General features: G+C 38.1%; 1 protein-coding gene across 1 annotated transcript in view; it reads left to right on the forward strand.

Moving 5' to 3' along the window:
* Positions 1-23961, forward strand: part of Gad1 (glutamate decarboxylase) — a 53361-nt gene that overhangs the window by 10018 nt on the left and 19382 nt on the right. The window contains exons 4-6 of the mRNA XM_028308977.1: positions 10898-11007; positions 12125-12251; positions 22901-23098. Of these exons, the coding sequence (XP_028164778.1) occupies positions 10898-11007; positions 12125-12251; positions 22901-23098 (435 nt within the window). The remainder of the gene's footprint in view (positions 1-10897; positions 11008-12124; positions 12252-22900; positions 23099-23961) is intronic.

Below are 23961 nucleotides of genomic sequence, written 5' to 3' on the forward strand. Positions count from 1 at the left end.
ATAAACTCCAACTTTTTCTTCATAATCATCATTCCACCAAAACAAAACTTCAAAACGAAAATGGATTCCCCGACGGCGAACCAAGGAACAGATAAAAAATCCATTTCCCTTGCAAATCCCATAAGCCTCGCTCTATCAATCGCCGGTCGAGCCGTTAGATGTGATGGATGGCTGAATCAATGACTGGCTGGCTGTGTGAATGGCCCTTTATCTTGAGCATCTTGTGGCTTTGGAATATTATGCCCGTGGTTTTTGCGCGATCTTTTGGGTGATATAAAGATTGTTATTATTCTAATACTAGCCGATGAATGATACTGTTTTTTATGCAGAACAAGGCAGGTATTTGACCGCAATCGCACCTGATGTTAAGTGAGATGCAGTCTAGGATGGTACATATCTGCCTTGTAATGTAAGTGCCTATTCCCTCTCATCTTGAAAAGGCCTGGATATGAAGCGAATAAAAGATGAGTAAACTCTATAAGGCAATCGTTAATTGATTTTTAGACATACAGCTGCTCAACTGTACGATGAGGTAGCCATCCGCTAAGAAAGTATTTTCCAAAATTCCCCTTTAGGGAGATGAAACGGGGTGTAAAACGTAACGGGCAAAAGCTAGTAACATAAGTTTTCTTATCAGTAATAGTTTATATTTTACTGAAAGTTACTCGGTCTGTCTATTTAATTTTTCAATCCTCGGATAACTTATAACTGAAGAATAGGTTTGACGCATTGACAGTTTCAGTATGGGAAATATGTCAAAATAACAAGTTTATTCTTCAGTTAAAAGTGTTTTTATTTTATTTATTTCCACACACATTATCACTATCTTTACAGGTACTTAAATCCTAATGCGATAGCATAACTTAATCTATCATAACTTAGTTATCCAACGAATGAAAAATCTGCCCTTAGTAATTACATTATTCAACGACTGGAATAAATCGTCTATCAATAAAAATGCCAAAAGAGAAAAGCAAAAAGTTTATCCAATAAAACACATTCCGTGGGGCAGCCTGGAATGCTGTAATTAAAAGTCTCTCAAACCCTAAACTGCAGCTGTGTTGTTTGTTTACCCTACGCCAGTGGTCCTCAACATTGTACTTGGGAACGAGAATTAACAATGTATGTATGTACTGTGTATGTACAACTTGATTTATTTACATACAGTAATGTCAAACTACAAAACTAAGTGTTAATACCTATGTGCAACAAAGTTCACGTAAGTACTATGTGTTTGTTAGGATGGTTCCCGCAGAAGTACATCTGCTTGTTCTGGCTATTGGACAACTTGTAAATTACCTACCTACATAAAATTTGTTAATTTCTCATGTAAGTGACTGTAAGGTATTTAATGAGAAATAAATGTTCTTTAAACTTAAAAACCTAACAATGTAGGGTTTAGGTGAGTTTAGATTTGAAAATATCCAAGAATTATCAAGATTTTCACTTGTATTATAAAATCTGGTGGTATCTAAAAGTACTTATCACTGCTATTGTGAAAGATGGAGTTAGTTATTCTTATTAGTTACATAAGTTAGAAACTTATCTTATTTGTTACTTCTATTCGTATAGGTTATTTTGTTATCCTGGAAAATTTAACTGATTCTGATAATCTTTAAAAAAAACTATTTTTGTCTCGAATAACTTAACTACGATATTTGACTACACACAAATTAAAACTTGTTTAATGTTTTCAAGTTTTGATTGTCTATTCCTGAAGAGCAATCAATCAAGTAAAGACTTTGTCAAGCAATTCTTTTTGAGGCTTTCTAAATCAATATCAACATTCAGTTTTCTCACTCTCTCATTATTGGTAGCTGTCACGTTGACACGTCACGACCAAATGTTTAGAACCACTGCACTGCACGATAAATTGTACTTTAAGTACCATTTATGGAGAGTGTTTAATCTAAATTGAATCTTAAGTCAAGGGACTAGGGCCGTCTGGATTTAAGTGTGTTTGTGTAGATGTTATTCAACAATCACCCTTATGTTTACTGTCGTAGGAGTGTGATGGCACGTGCCGTTGTGGGGTGGCCAGTATTTTGGAGACTGTAGGACAAATCCTTAATTTTTCCATTATTTTATCTCATTTTATTGAGATGTACTTTGCTTTCCCTTGATCCCTTTGCTTCTTAAGAGATAGGTATTTAAAATAATGGTTTCGGAACGAGAAGGTACCTTATTCAAAGTTAATAGAGATAAATGATGAATCTCTAGAAAACTATAGGCGCGTCAGCTACTTGACTAGAACAAACACCTGTAAGAGACCTTATTTTGGCCAGTAATTTTTTGCTTAAAAATAAGTACTTTAAGTAGCCTTGTATCATACTGTGTGGCTGTTACAGATGATCGCTTAATTAAAGAAAAAAAAATGCAGTTTGGCACCAAATTACTATAAGTGAATAAATTATTTTTTAACCGACTTCAAAAAAGGAGGAGGTTATATGTTCGACTGTATGTATGTTTTTTTTTTTTTCTATGTATGTTCACCGATTACTCCGTCAATTGTGGACCGATTTTCAAAATTCTTTTTTTGTTCGATAGGGTACACTTCTGAGGTGGTCCCATTGTCACCAAGTCAGGATCTGATGATGGGATCCTAGGGAAATCGAGGGCAACCCTCAAATTTTATAGGCACGTATATCGTTTTTCAAACTTTTTCTTAAGTTATTCAAGTATTTGTTCCTGGAAATCATCATCTCATATTGATGAGGTGATGATAGAAGGTACAACTCCTTAATGCTTAGGAGTTGGAGGATAATTCTTTTAATTTTATAGATAACTATAGTTTCTAAATTTATTCAAGTGTTTGCATCAGATAGTCATCATCTCATCATGATGAACTGGTCATGGTAGGTACAACTCCTTAACGCTTAGGAGTGGGAGGATATTTTTTTAAATATTATAGGTACAATAGACCCACAGTTGTATTCTTTCATGTTTTTAAGGTAGGCTGACGGTTTAAGGTCTTTTTAGGTTGCCGATATGATAACCTGTATTTTGTAGGGAATATTATTTTACACTTGACGTGAAGAATATAGTCTCAATGTACTGCCTACCTTCAGTGGTAACATCAAGGTAATAATTAGTTAACTAAAAAGCAAGAAATAAGTTAATTTTTATAAAAAAAATAAAACCGACTCCAAAAAACAAACACTAAAAAGTAGAAAAATAATTACCTACTAATTACTTATATATTAGGACGAATTAATGTTATACCATGATTGATACTTTTGGAGTCGGTGCAAGCAAACTTCACACGTTTCATAATCTTGGCACCGACTCCAGAAGTATCAATCATGGTATAACATTAATTCGTCCTAATATATAAGTAATTAGTAGGTAATTATTTTTCTACTTTTTAGTGTTTGTTTTTTGGAGTCGGTTTTATTGAGACTACGTTGTTGTATGTTCGCTTTCGATACGGATGGGTTATTTTCAATCTGTATTTTATTGTGTATAGTTTTTATCACTTTTATATCCCAACCTCAACGTCAACGAAGGTCACTCCAACCCCAGATCGGTAGTCGGAGTGTAACAAATCGTGCGGAGGGGTTTGTAAGTGAAATTCCTGACGTTCGCGGGCTTTTCATCCCCCGGTCGCATTTGGAGGGTTATGATTTTAATAAAAACCTTTGGTGTACTGACAGTTCTACTTTTGGCATGAGAGTTGTTCTTTTCCAGATTATCACCATTTCAGCCATAGTACATCACTGATGAACATAATATGATGATTTCAACAATGGCCAGTTGGTGACTTTTCCAGATTAATTTCGTGAAAATCTTTTTTTTTTAAGTTTTACATGTGTTTGCATTTGCCAAGGAACGTTTATTTCACTATTTCTCGTTTTAACAAACGTTAATAGTGCTTCTAACCAACAAGTTGACTGACTAGGTAATTTAAGAAACTAGGTACTATTTTCAATCAACTTTTAGCAGACTACAACTTTACCTGCTTAGTACATGGCTTCAAACTCATTTATATTGCAAGTAGGCTTTTAAAAAGCTCTAAAAGCTCTTTTACATGTCCCAGTATTATTTTAACCTTACCACTGCTTTAGGGCAAAAAATAGGCCAGTGCTAAGATGAAGCAGCGCAAGAAATTCCTATTCACTCATTGATAAAGAGCAAATTTTTATTCCAAAACTATTGTTCATCCCCAAAAAATTCATACAAAACGAAAAATGCCCAAGAGAAGTCACAGGCGAAACCTAGTTTAAACAAATATCTCCCCAAACCATCTACAAATGGCATCTCACTGAGATAGCAAAGAAATGTACATCCCAATCGGCTTATAATGTCCAAAACATAAGCTTCCCAAATTCCCCCATTTTCCCATCGGCCCCCTCAGTCAAAACTTAACCTTATCACCTAAAGATAAAGTCAAAAATAGAAAAGCATTCTCCAAATGAAATGGCATCTGGAGTATGATGTAATGCTTGACAAATAAATGCTGCTTTAAGAGCTCTTAGCATTAAGTTGTTGAGTAATGGAAAATAAACCTTTTGTGAAGGTTGGAGGGTTTATATTTTGTTGTAGGTTAGGTGTTTGAAGAATGAATATGACTTGTCTATATTTTGTAATTATTTATTTGTGTTAATCAATCATAATAGGTACCTATATCCCTTAGAATCACATAATATTAAATAGTAGTAATAGAGACTCAAAAAAGAAATGGTGGTAAAACTATTTATAAAAGGTGTCAACCAAACTGTGGAATGGACTGTCGTCTGCGGTGTTTCCGGACGGATACGACCTGCAAGCTTTCAAGAGGAGAGCGTATCTTTATCTTAAAGGCCGGCAACGCACCTGTAACGCCCCTGGGTCTGCGGGTGTCTAGAGGCGACGGTAATCACTTATCATCAGGTGATCCGTCTGCTCATTTGCCTCCCGTCACATAAAAAAAAAGGTAACCAAAACGTATTAAAACAAAAAAACTCCAACACCCCATCTATAGATTTACCAAATGTACAGCTTACTAAGTTGTGGAACCATAGCTAACCAGTCATCCTTAAAAGTATAGTTTTCATCCGTATCAAATTTTTTAAAAAGGAACTACCTAATTGTAGTAAAATTATGGGTAGTAAACTACCCTCAAATCCTAAATTCTTGGGGGAGGCCTTTGTCCACCAGTGGAATAATTGGTTAATTTTCTATTTTCCATGATTAGTACTTTTTAAATGTAACTTAAAAGACGTAGTCTCTGCGTCATAGGGTTTTTTTAACCAAAAAAAGACACATTGAAAGTGCTTCCAACCTCTTCAAAGCGTCCCTCCATAGGGTCGTCGTGCGACTGACAGCCGACTGATAGCATTAACTGCGATTATAACAGCTGGGGCCGGTCGGGCGAGCGAGGGTTAACCTGCCCGTGTGAATATCCTTGGTTGGGCGGATTTTGCTGGGGTAGTGGTAGAATGGCTTAGTGTGAAAAAATATAGGCTCAATTTTGGCCAAAATTATGCACCTGAATATCACCTGTAACAGTTTAAAAAAAAATTGAAAATTACGCTTTTAATAATTTTCAGTATGTAAAAAAAATCAGTACCCAACTAAAAAAGTTTCAGTAATCAATAATTCACTAAGTTTAAAAAATCTAAATTGAATCCATCACTCAATACACAAATCAAGTAAACAAAAATACCAAATAGTTTTAAGTACTGGGCAACAACAGTAATCTCACGCATATTGGCATTTAATTTTTTGATAAGCTTTATTTTATTTCCGTTTATAAATTAATTACCAAATAAACAATAAAATCCACTAAAACACTTCTAAAACATTTTATCACTTTTAAAAGCCTAGGGCTCCATAGACCCTCGAGCTACAGAGGGTTGGATTACGGCAGAACACTTTACCTCCCGGAGTGATTTCCCATGTATTACACGTACTTAGCGAGGGGCTAATGGGAACTAAATGTCCTACATGGAAGACGGTGGGAAAAAATCAATTAATGAATGCACTTTTTAGAGTTAAGAGGATCACGATTTAGAATTATTGATTGCCATTAAAAAATAAGTAAAAGAATTTAAAAAATTAAACCAACGTAAAAAGAAACTGAGCAAGGTTCTAAATTATTATTATTATGTTCTCGTTACTTTTGGCTTGGTATTGACTTCGAACAGACCAATAGGTAAAAAAATAAATAGATAAAGAACCTCCTACTGTTTTAAATTCGGTTTAAAAGTCGGTTTTTTGTAGTGATTGGCCAAACTTATAGGTTTACATCTTAACGGTATTATAATACCTAACATTCAGATGTTAATATGTTAATGTAAATTACTTTCACGTTAAAACAATGTGTTTACGCAACAAAAACTTCAAAACTCTTTTTTTTTAGAAATTTTCATCAAACAAGAAAGTTCCTATTCAAAGTCAAAGCATCTGTTTTCCATCCAGTCTAAAGGGCAAGCTATCCTTCACAAGAACAAAGCCTTGATCAGGGCACAATAGTATGATTTACAACAATACTCTTTATTTATACAACCTACAAACATCTAAAGTACCTCACTGAAGTTCTAAAAGTCTTTATTTTACAGGAATAAGGTTTAAATTAGAATAAACTCATGTTAAAAGCCCGTATATAATGTTTGCCTTTCGTATATTGAAAATCTCAAGGCACATATTGTTATAGCAATACTGCGTGCATTTTTATGCCTTGCTTCCATGGTTTTCTAAAGTAACCCTTGTTGCAGAGCAGCTAAGGTTGGTTTTACGATGGTTTTGGTCAGAGAACAGTATTTCTGTTTTCCCCTTTTGCGATCCGGGACACAAATCAAAGACAGCTGGGAACAGAAGTTGGCACAATATGACATGTTGGGGTGACCAATTTTTATGGAAAATTGTGGATGGTCTATTTTCCGAACATGGGGTTTAGTTTATACTCGTATTACGGCTCACATCTTTGGCAGTAAACAAATTCTCCCTGAAAATATTACATTTCTTACAAAATTAAATAGCCATTGCCATTTACGAAGAAAAATACAATACCTACACGGCCGCAGATGCAAATAGGAGTAAAAAATGATAATGTATAAGTTGGTACCTATGTTTTATAATTATGTAAAAATTAATGAAAACACAGGACCTAATATACAACAGGTTGAAACTCCTTAGTCTCTTAAGGTTTAATTTAACGTTAAAGAACTCCTCTAAACCATTTTCAAGCAAGTCATCTCAACACAAGTACCAATATTACATTTACTTTTTAGAAACGTCTCAGAAAAAGAAGAATAATAATAAATACCCTTTATTGCACACCAAAGAACAGAACAGAACAGAAAAAAAGAAACACACGGACAGGTACAACTAGGCGGTATTATCGCTATGAAGCGATCTCTTCCAGACAACCTATGGAGAGGAGAGTTACATTTAGAACATTTTTATTTTTGTTTCTATTAAAAAATCCCATCCCAAAACCCACACACACCCTACCGCCCGCATTCCTGGACAGGGGTCGTCGCGTTTTAATCAACGGCGCACATTGTCCGCGAGCAGTGACGCCGCATCTGCATGGTTGAAAATTGGAGGGGATTTTGGGAAAAACCGGGCGGTTGGTGCTTTGGACCGTGCGTAGGTGTTTTAGGGTTAGTCTTTTTTAAAACATATCGTATGATATTTTTACTTTTCTTGTCAATAAAGGCCGAAATATCAAAATGGCGGTAGTTAGATATCACCCATCCCTGTCATAAAAGGTGTCTTAGTTAAAGCCTGGTCCGTGAGCACGTAGAATCCCGTCCAATGACCCCAAGCTACCCATCTTTATCGCTCGCGCGTAATTATGTTGCTGTTGCGACTAGGGCATGTAATATCGGAAGGTTTTCAATTCCGATATTGGATTCCGATATTAGATCTCAATATCGGAATTCCGATATTAATATCGGAATTGAGTTCATGTGCTACAAAATTAATATTTGGTTATATTCGTAAGAATTCTGGATTGTTTACAATAAAATAATGATTTTAATCAAAATCTTTAATTTGGTACAAAACAGCACTTCATAAAATTGAAGTATTTTAAAACCATGTTTACGTTATGGGTGTCCATTGCATTTGGTTTTTTATGTGACAAGAGGCAAACGAGCAGACGGATCACCTGATAATGAATGGTTACTGATAATGAGCCTATATGGACTAGCAAATAATTAAAGTGTTTTTGTAAAATCACAGGTATCAAACAAACTTTTACTCCTTCATTATACCTCCTACCCTGTTTTATGTTGGCGGACCGAATTTTAGAGTCATTCAAATCACGTGTTACAAAAATTGTAGAGAGTGGTAAAAAACTTGAATATGCTTGTAATTTGTTCCTTTTTCATATCCTATTGAACATAATAATATAACCTCCTCCTTTTTTGAAGTCGGTTAAAAACCACGAGCCATCATCATCATCATGTCAGCCATAGGACGTCCACTGCTGAACACAGGCTCCGATGCTGATTTTCACAATGGCCGGTTGGTGGCGGCCTGTATCCAGCGCCTTTCTGCTACCTTATGAGGTCGTCGGTCCACCTTATGGTTATGAGTCTTACGTTGCGCTTTCCGGTACGTGGCCTCCACTTCAGAACCTTGCTGCCTCATCGTCCGTCTGTTTTGCGTACTAAGACAGAACCGTTGGAAGACCTTATCACAATGCTCGAAGACCTTAATCGAGTTTCCCAACAGGTAGGCCTTCGGATGAATATGGAAAAAACTAAGCTTATGTCGAATGTCCATGTTGCTCCTTACCCAGTTTCGGTTAGGAGCTCAATTCTCGAGATTGTTGACAAGTAGTTAAGTAGATGCAATTTCGACAAAGAGGTAAATCGTCGAATACGAAGACGAAAGTCTTCAATTAGTGTGTAGTTACCAGTGATGATATACGGCTCGAAAACGTGGCCTTTGAATATAGGGCACAACGTGCTATGGAGAGGGATAAGCTTGGTGTTTCTTTACGAGATCTAATCAGAAATGAGGAGCTCCGTAAACTAACTAAGGTCGCTGACATAGCCCGACGGATTAGCAAGCTGAAGTGGCAATGGGCAGGGCACATAGTACGCAGAACTGATAGTCCAGTAAAATTAATGTTTGAAAGGGAGTCGAGATGTTGTTCTTTGTTGACCAAGTACCTATGGCAATTGCTAAAAATTGATTTAGAACAAGTTAAATTAACCATAAATAGTAAAGATATTAAAATATCTGCAGTGGAACAAAAAGTGATGGTGAGAGACATGATAAAATCATTGGTCTTTGCCAATCATGTACTTTGGGCTTTGTGGCTGTGGAGTTTGAGGTGTGGTTTGAGGTTGTGGCGAGAAACGCTTTGTATAAAATCTCAATTAAAACTTTTATCTGATTCCGATATTACGATATTGGGTCGCTCAATATCGGAATTGAAATATCGGATCTCGCAGTCCGAGATTCCGATATTACGAGATTCCGAGATTCCGATATTCATGCCCTAGTTGCGACTGTGCGACGGGCGCCCGCAGTGAGTGTGCGAGCGCGATAAGTAACCGTGTTGCAACGATATTTGCCTCAGGCACAGGGTTTTGCTTCTGCAGTGGATACTAGAATGAGGATAAGTTCCCGTGGTATAGTTTACACCGATATTGTCTCTGGTACGAGTACATTAGAGAGGGTCGTGCCCCTGCGGTGGAAACCACAGAGACATCCCCTTTTTGCAGGATCTCGTAGCATATTTTCGTACTTTAATATTAACGTTCACACAAACATCCCGCTTGCAAAAACCGGTCCCTCCGAATTAGGACTTCCAAACATACATGTGTGTTCCCACGACAGTCCAGAGGTGGAATTGTGTAAAGCAATCGTAATCATTTGACAGTTCATAACGTACGATAAAGTCAGTTAAACAAAGCGTTTGACAGAATAATCGTACGTTATGAACTGTCAAATGATAACGATTGCTTTACACAATTCCACCCCAGATTTGCGAGATCCTGCATTACTGGATCTCCCATTACTGGATCCCCCATTACTGGATCCCCCATTACTGGATCTCCCATTACTGGATCCCCCATTACTGGATCCCCCATTACTGGATCCCCCATTACTGGATCTCCCATTTCTGGATCCCCCATTACCGGATTCCCCATTACTGGATCCCTCATTACCGGATCCCCCATTACTGGATCCCTCATTACTGGATCTCCCATTACTGGATCCTCCACTACTGGGACCCGCATTACTGGATCCTGCTGAACTAGAATGCCGTGGGAACGAGCACTAACTAGTCTTAGTCCAGTCACTGAATGCCTTAACGACGGTCTAGAGAGAAATCCGTGGAACACAATTTCTGACCTCGGGACTTTGTTTAGCCTAGTTAGGTGGTGAACATAGCAAAAGTCCCTTAGCCCTTGAGCCGGCGGGGAGAGGGGGGTTTAAAGGTACCACTTTTCGGTTTTTCGCTTAATCCTCGGAAACTATGCGTCCTGGTGACATAACTACTAAGAACCAAAAAAAGCTTAATCAATTTGCTACAGGTGAGACCGTCAAGTTTTTCTATATCTTGTATGGTTTTTGCGGCATCTGCTCTAGAAGGTCTGTAAAATTGGAAATTTTATTGTTGTCTTACATGTTCCTTTGAGGAGAAAATCGACTAAATCAACATTGAGCAAACACTATAGACATGCGGGAGCATGTTAAGCCTAGTTCCAGGGAGGGGACTGCACTGTGCGTATATTTAGACGAACCAATTAAAGCCACTTTTGACTCCTCATCATTCAAAAACTGCTGTGCATTAACACTTCAAATTTGGCTCATGTATTGAGACTTGCAAGATAGACATCAGCTTTAAATTTCATAAATATACCTCAAACGGTTATTTAGGTATTGACGTTCAAAAATCGATATTTAGAGCACTAAAATCTATCTATCNAACTGCAGTTGTTTCTCGCAGCGATCCTGCCGTACCGCGAGGACGCCAACACGCAGACGCGCGAGTTCCTGGCGCGCGTCGTGGACGTGCTGCTCGACTACGTGCAGCAGGTCAACGACCGCAACGAGAAGGTACGTCGCTAGCTTTTAAGCTTCAGCTACCAGTGGTTCCCAAACTTATTTAGTCTACTGCCCACTTTGAGAATAAATTATTTTTTAGCGCCCCCCATTTTGTAGTCAAGAGTTGAGCTCAGTCGATGTCTAAGAGTCCTCCTAGTAGATGACGCCTCCCAAGCCTCAACACAACGTCCGGATTTTTTTTCTGGGTCTCTTACCGCCCCCCTTTAAGCCTGCAGCGCTCACAAGGGGGCGTTATCGCCCACTTTGGGAAAGACTGAGCTAAACCAACGCGTGCAAGTCGCGTAGACGATGGCGATTACTGGTGCGTGCATAGGCCAATGACAGGACGCGATGATGTGAACTCATCGCTACAAATTCATCGACATCTGATCGCCTTTGTGCACGCCGGCTGCACGCATTGGTTTGGCTGAAACTTTAGAGATTTCAAATCGATATCACAACAGAATTTTTCAAAATGTCAATGACGAATGATCACGAAGTAGCTGCGTGCTAAAAAGGCAATAACCGAAGCGATTTTGGAACTAAATCTGTCACGAATGTTACCCACTTCCATTCCACCAGCTTCCTTCCATCACCAGGGAACCATTACCAGACGCACGCCCTTTTATATTGCAAACAGCTAGGGACTGGAACTGGACTGCTTTTGTCTTTCCCGTGCATTATAATCCGAATCTCTTCAAGGTAACATTGAATAGGCACGTACCATCCTAGATTGATGTCACTCAACATCAAGCGTGTTTACAAAAAAAAAATACTTAGAACTTTTCATTTATGGTCTATCTTAATTTAATGACCGTACACCTGTAGGCCTAAGATGCGCCCCGCGATAAACGGATATCACGCCATTTTATCGATTTTCCCCATACATTTTGACGTCGATAAAAGTTATCACAGCGTGCATCTTAGGCCTACTGAAGTGGTTTTGTTATTTCTTTTATGTTCCGTACACGAACCTTTTCAAACTTGTTGCACTACTGCTGGACTACTCAACCTCCATTGGTTGAGTTTAATTGGCTTCCAAACAGCAGATCGTGCGTTGTAGGAGTTGCTGTTTTAAAAAATGGTGGCGTTAGTTGCAGGCAGCTACAATTTGCACCCTCCTCCCCAGATCCTAGAGTTCAAGATGCCGGAGGAGATGCTGAAGATCCTGGACCTGCAGCTGCATGAAGAGCCGCTGCCGCTGAAGCAGCTGCTCGAAGACTGCAAGATGGCGCTCAAGCACCAGGTCAAGACAGGTCAGTGCTTGTAACAGGACAATATTAATGTGACGATTCCGAAACAAAATTATAGTCCAATTCCGTCAAATAAGGCATTGGTGATTGACAGACTATTACCGGACAGTGCGCGTGAACGCACAGGGTGATCGAACATACGAACCAATCACAGAGCTCTATTCAAAGCTGTGCGATCGATTTGCTGCTTCACTTAAGCAAGCATCATTTGTGAATACGGTCGTTAAACTCACTCGTAATACAAGCATATTTATATTTAGCTTAAACATTCTTAACGGGACCTGTTTGCAAATAGGTTAGTATCATTTCTATCTTAACTATTAAAGCGCTTACAGAATTCAGTATTAACTACCCCGCAATAGAGTTACTCGAAAAGTCTAAATAATCCGGCAATTAGTAAGTAGGTACGCTGTAGCCTGTAACTCTCTGATGCGCAAAGAGATGTCGTACTTATTGCTGGAATCGCACGGAAAGTGAAGTTTCTTCGGCTATAGTTATAACTAACCACTAAAAACGTTTATAAACTCAGCATTACCTACTCTTTAATACGAGTAGTAGAATAATTCCAAATGCCCCCGCAATTAGCAAGTATTCCGCTCCGGCGCGCGTGATCCTTCCGCGCCGTTTGCGCAGATGATGGGATTGTTTGACGGGGGCTGCGTTTTATAGTGCTGTCTGGTGTAATCCGAGGGGGTTTACTGTGCTAGACATCGCGGGTTCGATCCCCGCACATTGCGAGTAATTTTACTTGTGAGTATTGAATGCACCACATTCCTATTCTTAGGAAACTCACAAACTTTGCGAAATGCTTCTTTTGCTAAACACATAAGTAAATAATCGTTTTTTACTCCTACCTATTTATTATACCTAATACCAAACATAGAGAATTATTAAAACAAAGTGTTTTAGTTAGTTATTTCTAACTTTTTATTTACAGTGAAAAAGTCAAATTAATCATTCAAAACAAACTAATTCTATTACCTACTTGGGTAAAGTAAATATATAATTTATTATCTTAGGTAATTTATCTTATTTTGGTTTGGCTAACGCAAAAGTTAAACATACCTTAAACAAGTTCTATAATCCAACATTCCAGCAAACATTCAATCGAAACTCTTATAGACCTATTAGGGCACTGTATCCGGGCCTCAGAGCGCCCCTGCCGGGATCCGAACCGATCACACGCTCGGTCTAGCGTGAGCCACATCGATTGTGACCGACGGGCTGCTTTTGATGACTTGAGCTTGGAAACCATTTTTCATTTTCGCTGTGTGCACTTGTGCAGTATATTTATACTTCACTACATTATAAAATTCTACGCAAGGTCTGTCTGTCTGATAAACTAAAAAAAAATACTGAACGCTAAAGTCTTCTTTGACAGACCAATGTTCACGCAGGCGAAGTCGAGGGCAAAGTCGTCTCAGCACCAGCCAATTTGGTCTGATCTGAAGTGGTGGTAGAGTTACCTATAATGGGACGTTATAAATAATAATAATAATAAATAACTTTATTAATACACAGTATAACAATACAACACAACAGATTTAAAAGAAAGAGACGAATGCATGTTAATAGGGCGCTCGCTCAGTTTTAGTTGGGACACCTTGTAGGATGTCCCGACACTGATTTTCAGCAGGAATCATCGTGTTTGCATCAATCTTTGACATTAAAGATGAAATTTAAACAAAGGATAAGACTCTATTATCATTCTAAAGTACGCAGGGCTCAACTTTTTACTAAAATCAATCATAAATTGAGTTAGATATTGATGGAGAGCGGATGATAGATATCAGCGAATGGATTACCATAACGTACGGACACAATGGTCCGGGCGATCAATCCATAGCAGTACACAATACACATCGTTCGTACTTATAAAATTGTTATATCTATGTTTTACTAGCTTTTGCCCACGGCTTCGCCAGCGTGAAATTTTGTCTGTCACAGAAAAACTGTATCGCGCTCATCCATGTTTCAAAATCCAGGATCCTAAGTATGTCCTTTCCTGAGACTTAAAACTATCACTATGCCAAATTTCATCAAAATCGGTTCAGTGGTGTAGGCGTGAAAGCGTGACAGACAAACAGTTACTTTCGATTTATAATGCTAGAGTAACGTAGTGTACCAATAGTGACCGATGAATACCAAACTACGGCCCATCCCCAACCGCACGTGCCGTATTAATAACCCCACTCAACTTTGGTTTGCAACACCTACAATTGAATGTATCGAATTAAGCACAATGTAGCAAACTAACCGCACAAGCGTCAATCAGCTGAATGCTTCGTCAGACCGGGACCGGCATAGTAATGTGGCACAATGCGGTTAGTTTTGGAGTATTGAGTTAATACGGGCTGGTTTGGGACGAAATTGAATTGCAAATATTGCAAAATACACGTAGTGTTCTTACGAATACACAGAGCTTAAAATTTACTTTCGTAGTAGATACTGTAAAATAAAAAAATAATAATAAAAATAACATTGTTTATTCTGTACATAGGCCCTTTCCAGGGCACTTACACACGTTCCAAATATAGCTTGCCCTACCACCACTTTGGGGCAACATATGGGCTGGTGCTGAGAAGAAGTGGCAGAAGAAACTCAGTCATCTTTGTCAACCTCATTTTCAATCAAATACAGTAATTTTTAACTACCTACATGACACATAATTATGAGATTTTACTTAATCAAGCGGTCAATAAATAAGTAGTTAGATAGGTGTAGCTTCAAACTTTGTCCCTTATAATAATCCGAAGATTTAATGCTTATAGAAAGCTTATTTTTTACGACCGAACGCCATTTTTATCACAAGAATTAATGACCATTTTATCTTTGCCTTAACCCCTCAAAAAACTATAACGTCTCGATATAATCTGTGGACCATTGACGGGAGATATGGCGGGAAATGCATTTGACAGGAGTCCTCTAGAGGGCGCTGCCTGCGATGGAGTGCCCTAGATTATCTGTGGCGTAATGTATAGCTTTTGACAGGCCATTGTTATGATTTTGAATCAATTTTTGGAGTCTGTGGGATAGATAGAGGAGAGCTGTGAAAAGTGAGGATAATAAGTAGGAGGTCGTTGTCTGTGGATAAAAATAAACAAATATGCAGTTAAATTAATAAACTGGATAACATTTGGGTTAGAGCATTGTAGACGCAAAAAAAGTAATTTTAATATTCTTCTTAAAAGTTTTTTAGCGGTTTACAAAGGTAGGATCAATACCCTAAAGCCAGACATATTGGTTCATCATCATCATCATCATCATTCATCATTTCAGCACAGACAAGACGTCCACTGCTGAACATAGATCTCCCCCAATGACTTCCAGCATCCAGCACCCTCTTGCTACCTTTATGAGGTCGTCGGTCCACCTTGTAAACTAGGGGCAGCAAGGTGGATTTGCTGCCCCATCGGCCGTCAGGTTTGCGTACTACGTAATTATCAATATAATTAAAGTTCCTATAATTATTATAGTAATAGTTAACTCGAAGAACATAATATCACTTTATCAAAATTAATATTACCAAATAATAATATATACAAATACATCTGACATTGACCCCCAAGCCGCTAAGTCCTCAATATCTGAACCCTACAAAAATCTCTAACCCTAATCCAAACAAACAACCATTATTCTTATTTTAATAAATATCCCCCAACGCTGGGCGAATTGAACCGAACAGTTCGCGCGCGTAATTTCTATTAAAACCGACGCTGCTGCCCTCTGGATGCAGATTAAAGTGGGATTATGGCAACACCTGACTCGAATTAATTGTTGGTAGGGTTGACAGTAAATGCATTTTGCGTTACTGACTCTACATTTTCTTACTATAGCCTGACCAGGAACATAAAAACCCTGGCATAGAGGCGCGTCAATTGCATTTGATAGTGCAACACTGAGTACAGTCGTACCTGTGTTAAATTAATAGGCTAACTTTATGTATCAGGATTCAGGATTACGGGCTAATTTGATATTTTCATAAATTAACGAAAAAATATCATTATAGGTAACCTGGTTTAAATAAATTAAATGAAACCATCAATCAAGTTAGTAGGATTTATTTTATTATTCATCAATAATCAAATTCAGAACTTGAATATTCAACTGCAATGTCTGCTCATGAACGCTTCAAACTCGGTACTTCTTTCCCAATTCCATAAAATTCAACACTTAGAAAGTGACAAAAAACTTTAAAATAGGTATTTGAAACAAACCACAGCTAATTTTCATTAAACATGTCAGTCAATTTGACAACCTTTGTCGGAAACATTATTCAATGAAAATATTGTCCGAACCCTTAGTATTTCTCTTCGATAAATACTTTAACACATTGTGGACCACTTTTCTTTCACGACTATAAAAAGATGTTAGCAATTTAATTCACAAAATCAATTGCGCAAATTTAAAATAAAGTTTGTTTACACTTTGACAGCAATAGACTGACATGCAAGGTGACATGTCAATGAAGTTTTCAGTTACTGTTGCCATTAAAAGAAATTAGTACCATTAGTTTTCCGCAACATGGCGAGGGTTTTTATGTTCCTGGTCAGGCTATACATAAATTCTATTTTATCAGTGGTAATTTCTTAACGTCAAAAATAACATTACTGAATAATCGTTAAAAAGGACAGTAAAACTAAGATTTTATTAACTTGAGTCTTAGGTACTTGCTTCATATGGTATAAAATATTATTTATTTATTAAAAAAATCAACGAGATTACTTACACCACAAACTAGATTAAGAACAATAACAGTTGGTTACATGATAAGTGCAAACTAAATACAACGTATAACCTTAGAAAACGACCAAATTAATTTAAATTTCATATTTGACATTTTTGTAGCAGTTGTTGCAAATATGAATTACTTTAGCACTATCCAATGTATTTTTAGAATCCATTCAAGGACTTCCAGATCTTTCTAAAAATTTTATAATAATCTCATCAGTTTTGTAGCAACCCTAGCTCAGAGCCCATCTGTTGAAACGTCAAGCATTCTGACGTATTAATATTTTGTGTCTGGCAACAATGGCTTGCATCCTTCAAAGTTATTTACAACTTTACCGCATGGAATTAAAGTAGCTTTTTGTGCTAGTATTTTTTATGATATCATGTGTCAGTTGTTTTAAATGAGCTGGATGATAAAATGACTTGTAATAACAGTAAATTAAGTGGTTTAGCTTTTTGAATTGAAATGTGGGAATTATTAGAAATAAGCACTGATTCAATTTGTTACTACTAGAACTATGTACAGAGAAATAATGAATAGTGGTCAGTAGTGGTCATACATTTTTCACCTCACGCCCATGTGCCGTTAGCGAAACGGCCGTGTCACGTATTTTTAACCGACTTAAAAAAAGGAGGAGGTTATATTTAAGATGTAGACTAGTGTAGAGTTTGTTTAGCTCAGAATCCTAAGCGGTCGCACAATAATATGAGACTTGTGTCGATTTAAAAAACTCAGTAAAACTCATTTATTTCTGTAAGTAGGCTTTAAAAAAGCACTTTTATTTGCAACTTGAAGAGTTACTTAGGTCTTAGTGCGCGCCCTTATGGCCAGTAGACTGACCTAGCTCACTCTGACATCAGACTGTAACTCGCATAAATAACCTGTCTGACACTGTCTGATCAAACCAAAGTTCAAACCGTCTCGACCAGAAGGGCGCGCAATCCTCATCACGCATTGGTTCCCGCTGAAAACCAGCTTCTCGGCATGACGTTTGTGTCATGTCGCGATTTTTGCTGAGCGGGCATCTATTCAGCATATGTTTTTATTTATCTTTTATGTATACTGTTGCTTTGTACATATACCTTAAATTGTGCTGAATAAAGACATTCTTATTCTTAGGGCTTGTAGAGTTAGGGCGTGTTGACTCTACATGAGATCTGATAACTTTTTCACACTACCGTGTCATTACTTATGTGATTTACTTAATGAATGGCAAAAAAGATGGGATACGTCAGTCAAAGGACGTCACTTATATAAATTCTTCCCGAATGTACGCGAACGTCTAACTAGGCGATGGTTAGAAATCGACCATTGCTCGTCGCAGTTCCTCACGGGACATGGCAACTTTAAACATAAACTTCACGAATTCAAACTAGTTCCGTCTCCTTTTTGCGAGTGTTCCACTGATGATGTCAGTCATGAGCAGTCTGCCCATCATATCTTGTGGGAGTGTGATCTTTGGAAACATGAACGTGATATAATGCTTAATTCAATACAACATACATCTGTTTCCGCAATTTATTACACCGATCTTGTCGCGACAAGGAAAAATTTCCGTGCTTTTAAGCGATTTTGTGAAAAATATTATTGGCAGGTAGTTGCTAATTGCTCATAAGATAGGCCCCCTTAATTTAATTTATTGTCCGTGGTGCATAATCTTTTTCTTAAAGGTTTTAAACCTTTGTTTGTCACCTGTCATCCGCTTTGCAATGGAGGGAAGTCGTACCTTAATTTCGAACTCCTCCTATGTTCTTCTGATTAATGTCGTTACGGGTCCAATGACAGTTTAACTTTCCCCCGGGACAAACTTGACCTTCATTGGTTGGGTTTTTGTGGCGGTCAAGCTGTAGATCCTGGCTACACAGGAGTTGCAGTGGTGGGAACGAGAGGTGGGAATAGTCCCGTACCGTGTCATTACCATTAATGCCTCTTCTTGGCAACATTTATCATGAGAATGTTTTTGGTGCTATAAGGTCCGGTTTCCACAAGGCGGATCAAAGCAGAGCGGAGTAGTGTTTTGGATAACCAATCAGATTTCATTATTTCCACTTCTCCTTTTTCCGCCGCTGTCAAAAACTATAGAATAATTTGACGGCCTGACACTTTTGTGCTCTGCTCCTCTCCGCTCCGCTTTGGTGAAAACCTGGTTTTTAAATATCTCGTAGGAGACTATTCATAAATTATACCATATTGCTCCATTAATTTGCGCCACATTACCGTGCCTCTATCAAGTAAAAGTACATCACTTTTACAGACATATTCAACCCTAAAATCCCAAAAAAACTGTCAATTGATACACTACATTCCCCTGGGCCGGTTTATCGTCCCGACCAGAGGACGGGATGAAATCAAAACAGGGAATTCAAATTAGATGTATTGTCGTGTTGGGGCACACGATAAGATTGGTTTACTCTGGGGACTTTGGGGAAGTCGGTTGAATAACATTGAATTACTAGGAAGAGGCGGTTAAATAGATAAGGTTGTGGGAACATAATATTCTTTTACCATTGCTTTCTTCGCATAGATGTGGCACAAATTCTAGTGCGGAATTTTGCAACATTATGGCTGACTAATATTGACTATAAACTGGTCTTTAATATTATAATTTTGGGAATTTCAGTCTATGTAGAGTCAATAATATTAAATAACTAAAGACATGTACAAACTGATAGATATACATTGACGACTACCATACGAAAAGAAAGAATTATACAGTAATATTAGTCAGAGAAGTTCATCGTCTTGACACATGCCTCTCCCAACTAACAATTTACCTATAAACATTTGAATGTATATTAGTACTGTCGCTCTTTTATGCCATCGCAATTTTTATAGGAATTTAGATAGCAGCATATTTTTATCAGGCCTTCATAAGAATGATATCTACGACCCCACTGCCTTTCCAAGGTAACATGACCGCGGTCGGCCGACTGATAAAAAGAGGAAATTGCGAAATAAAACTTGCAGACGAGGGTGACCACGAGTGCCACGATTCTATAGACTCGGGAGGTATCAAGTTTGAAGCTGATAAAAAATCTTTAGTAAAATAAAATAATTATGTTAAAATTAAAACAGTTATAAACATCCTAGATTGCATCTCACTTAACATCAGGTGCGATTGCGGTTAAATGCTTGCCTTGTTTTGCATAAAAAAAAAACGGATATCACAAGCAGTACGGTCACAAATAAGTAGCCATTTTAAAGACCGTTCTCATCAATGAGAAGATGGCCTTAAGAAAATAACTGGCAGTACTAGATGAAAGATAAATCGTATATTGTGGCCTTATGAGTGTAAGCACGAATGACTCTCGTAATGGCATCGTATTCCATACAAAACCGTAGCGGTGCTGTTTTGTTTTTCATACAGATAAAATGATTAATATTGATATTTTGTTCATGCTTCGAGTACAGCAGTGTACTCCCACAACCTTTAATGTGGAGTCCGACTTAGCATTATTTTATTTACTATACGCATTCATTGGTATTTGTTAGTGTGTCGTCGGTGTAGAGTGCCGACGGTGCACGTTGAGGGTTCATGGGTCGCCCGGCGGTCGATGCTGACGGTGCAGCAGTATGTACGATCGTGCTCGTACAAATATTATCATTGCTTATTGAATATTAACACAAATTGAAGGACTACAAAAGTGTGGTCACCCTAGCACCCAAAACACGCCCCCGGGAATAGCGGGGGAGTGTGAATAGAGGATTGATTGTTTTTTATCATCAGCGCTGGCGAGATAAATACTTTATACTCACTGTAGGGTTTGTTTATTATGTGGGAAAAATATGGTGATGAATTAATACTTGGTTAAAGGCGACGTTTTTGTATGCTCATGATATTTAAAACTGACTTTTTCTAGATTATAAAACTGACGTGAAACCAGAAAAGAAATCATATGAAAGAGAAAATTTCCCTTTTAGAAAGTCACCCAAGTCACTTAGGTTCAGAAAAAATGTGTTTCGTATTAATAAGTCTTAATAATTTACATCCATTAACATTGGGAGTATTTATTATTAAAACTTACTACGAGTAAAACTACCGGTCGATGGCATATCAAGCTTTACACTTTGACCATTTATGTAGTTTTCTAACGATTCTGCAATAAAAAGGTGTCTTACGTGCAGTTAGGTAGAGTCTGAATAAATGCCTCTACCCTACTTTACCTAGAAAAAAAGAGTTTTATAACGCCATAATCATTATCCTAAGGAAATACCTACGTGGACCTCTTTTACAAAAATTACCTCATTCAATAACCGACCTAATGTCAAATTGAAAAAAAAAACGGCGGCCGCAATATGACCCGCCGAACGAGCAAGATGGCGGCTTACGGCTAACGACGTTATAAAAAGGATCTGCGTCGGATAAAGAAGGGATTCTTTAGATTAACCACGTTATTTATGGATGCATCAATATAATGGCAGAGTTCGAACCTTTTTATGACATGATACTTAGGTAGATAGACATTCTGTACTTAATGGATCTTCGACGGGTTAAATTCTGATATTTATTGGACTAATCACTATCGGGATTATTCCTATTTCTCCTCAAGCTACAGCTGTATAGTCAGGATCTACAACTTGACCGCCCATAAAAACCCAACCAGTGAAGGTCAAGTTTGTCCCGGAGGAAAGTAAATGTCATTGGATTCGCAACGAAACCAATCAGAGAACATTAAAATTAATAAGAATCGATTGGATGAAGACTAATCCATAAGCTATTAGGCTATTAATATCAATAAACGTGACACCCTAAATTACTTAACATTGTCTTTTTAACAAGTTGAAACTGAAAGTCGCTTCAAAATATTTACGAGTATTAAGTAAAATCGATACAAGGCAATTGTAAGAAATGGCTAAACCACTTTAAAACTTCACCACACATTTTAAAATACATCCCAAAATCTTCAAAAAGACACCCGAATAGTTTTCCCCAATTGCAACGGATCCCGGAAGTGTTCTCCATCCAACATGGCGGCACGTCCGGCGAACAATCGCGGTGAAATGGCGCGCAGTATTACTTCCGGTGTCGACAGTTTGGTGGACTGTGAAATTGGTGCTGGTAGTGTAAGAGAAAATTACTCTTTGGGGATCGAATATCTTAAAAAACATTGGACGCAAGAAATCAACACGTAATGTGATTTAGGTACGGTTTTTCCTGACTACTTTCGTGTAAAAGAAGGTACGAAATGTAGGGTTGAATTTGTGCTGTAACATTTATTATGCGAATGCGTAATAACGCATGGTTTGGTCAAATTAGGCGGTCATAACTGGCCGTCCAGGGTTCGACCCGTGGTATTCTCACTAATACCACAGAATAATAAAATAAGTACTAATACTGCTAAGACACGACCACGACCAATACCCTCCGCGGTCATCCCACTCTACACTGTGGGACTTACACGGCTCGTAGAAGCAAACTATGCTACTTATTAATATTTTTTGTAGCGTTAAGAGTTGCATCTCAAACTAAATTATTAATACTTTAAAAAATCGAACTGCCCAAGGTGGGAATCGTCAAGACCTTTCGCTTGCCAGGCGCTTGCTCTTCCTACTGAGCTACTTAAATGGATGAACCCGTCGAAATTTTCAAGTGTAATTCGCTGTTACGGCCGCGTTTTATTAAATTACGATTGTATGAGGTACTGTTTCAACTTCAGCTAGTGTGGTTAATCTCTAAGGCTGGTTTTATTGTCATGCGGACTGTCAGTGCGGATCGCTCCGCACGACCGATTTGTATGAACTACTAGGGAGCGGAGCGGTTCCTCCGGACCGCATTACTCTAAAACGCTCCCTAGAAGTTTATAAAGATTGGCCGTGCGGAGCGGGTCCACAGAGGACGGTCCGCGTGACACTAAAACCAGCCTAAGAGCAAAATATTTATTTATAAGACCTTTCCTTGATGATTTATCTTTGTCCCCAGGCCACCCCCACTTCTTCAACCAGCTATCCTGCGGGCTGGACATCATTTCCCTGGCCGGCGAGTGGCTGACAGCCGCTGCCAACACCAATATGTTCACGTACGAAATCGCGCCGGTCTTCATATTGATGGAGAATGTGGTGCTCCAGAAAATGCGGGACATGATCGGCTGGAAGACTGGCGACTCTATCCTGGCCCCAGGTATGAGCAGGAATTTTATTTGGTTATGATTTGTTATGCTGAAGTTCTCTTTTATTTTGAAACTAGCGGCCGCCTGCGACTTCGTACGCGTGGATCCCGTTTTACCCCCTTCATCTATCTTACGCGGTTTAGATTTTTTCATACAAATGTTTTTTCCCGCTAACTCCCGTTCCCGTGGGAATTTTGCAATATCCTGTTGTAACTAAGCTTTAAGTTTATTAAGGTACCTGCATGCCAAATTTCAAGCGTCTAACTTAAGCGGTTTAGATTTTTCATACAAAAGGATTTACCCGCTAATTCCCGTTCCCGTGGGAATACTATAACCTGCCCAGGAGTATGAAGAATAATTGTACCAAGTTTCATTAAAATCCGTCGAGTAGTTTTTGTTTCTGTAAGGAACATAGTACATACAGACATACAGACAGACAGACAGACAAAAAATTTACTGATTGCATTTTTGGCATCAATATCGATAATTAATCACCCCCTGATAGTTATTTTGAAAATATATTTCATGTACAGAATTGACCTCTCTACAGATTTATTATAAGTATAGATTTCTTGAGTAGCGATCACGGACAAATTAGTAAAGTTCGCGGGACTGGATGCGGACTGCGCGGGACCGATCATTGTGAAAATCCTTTGGTGAATCCTTTGTCCAGTAGTGGGCGTGCTTGGTTGAAACGTTAATATTATGTGCTATTAGTGGTGTACCAGAATCTCATGGCAAATAGGGAAAATAAACTTTGTTGAGAGCAATACTGGGGAAATTGGAATAAACGATCTTGATACTGTTTATTTTTTTACTTTTATGACTTTAATATTAATGAACATGAAGTACGAATATACATTTTAGGTAGGTA

The sequence above is a fragment of the Ostrinia furnacalis genome, unplaced genomic scaffold (assembly GCF_004193835.3).
Source record: "Ostrinia furnacalis isolate ACB-3 unplaced genomic scaffold, ASM419383v2 OfSCF2576, whole genome shotgun sequence".
NCBI classification, from domain to species: domain Eukaryota; kingdom Metazoa; phylum Arthropoda; class Insecta; order Lepidoptera; family Crambidae; genus Ostrinia; species Ostrinia furnacalis.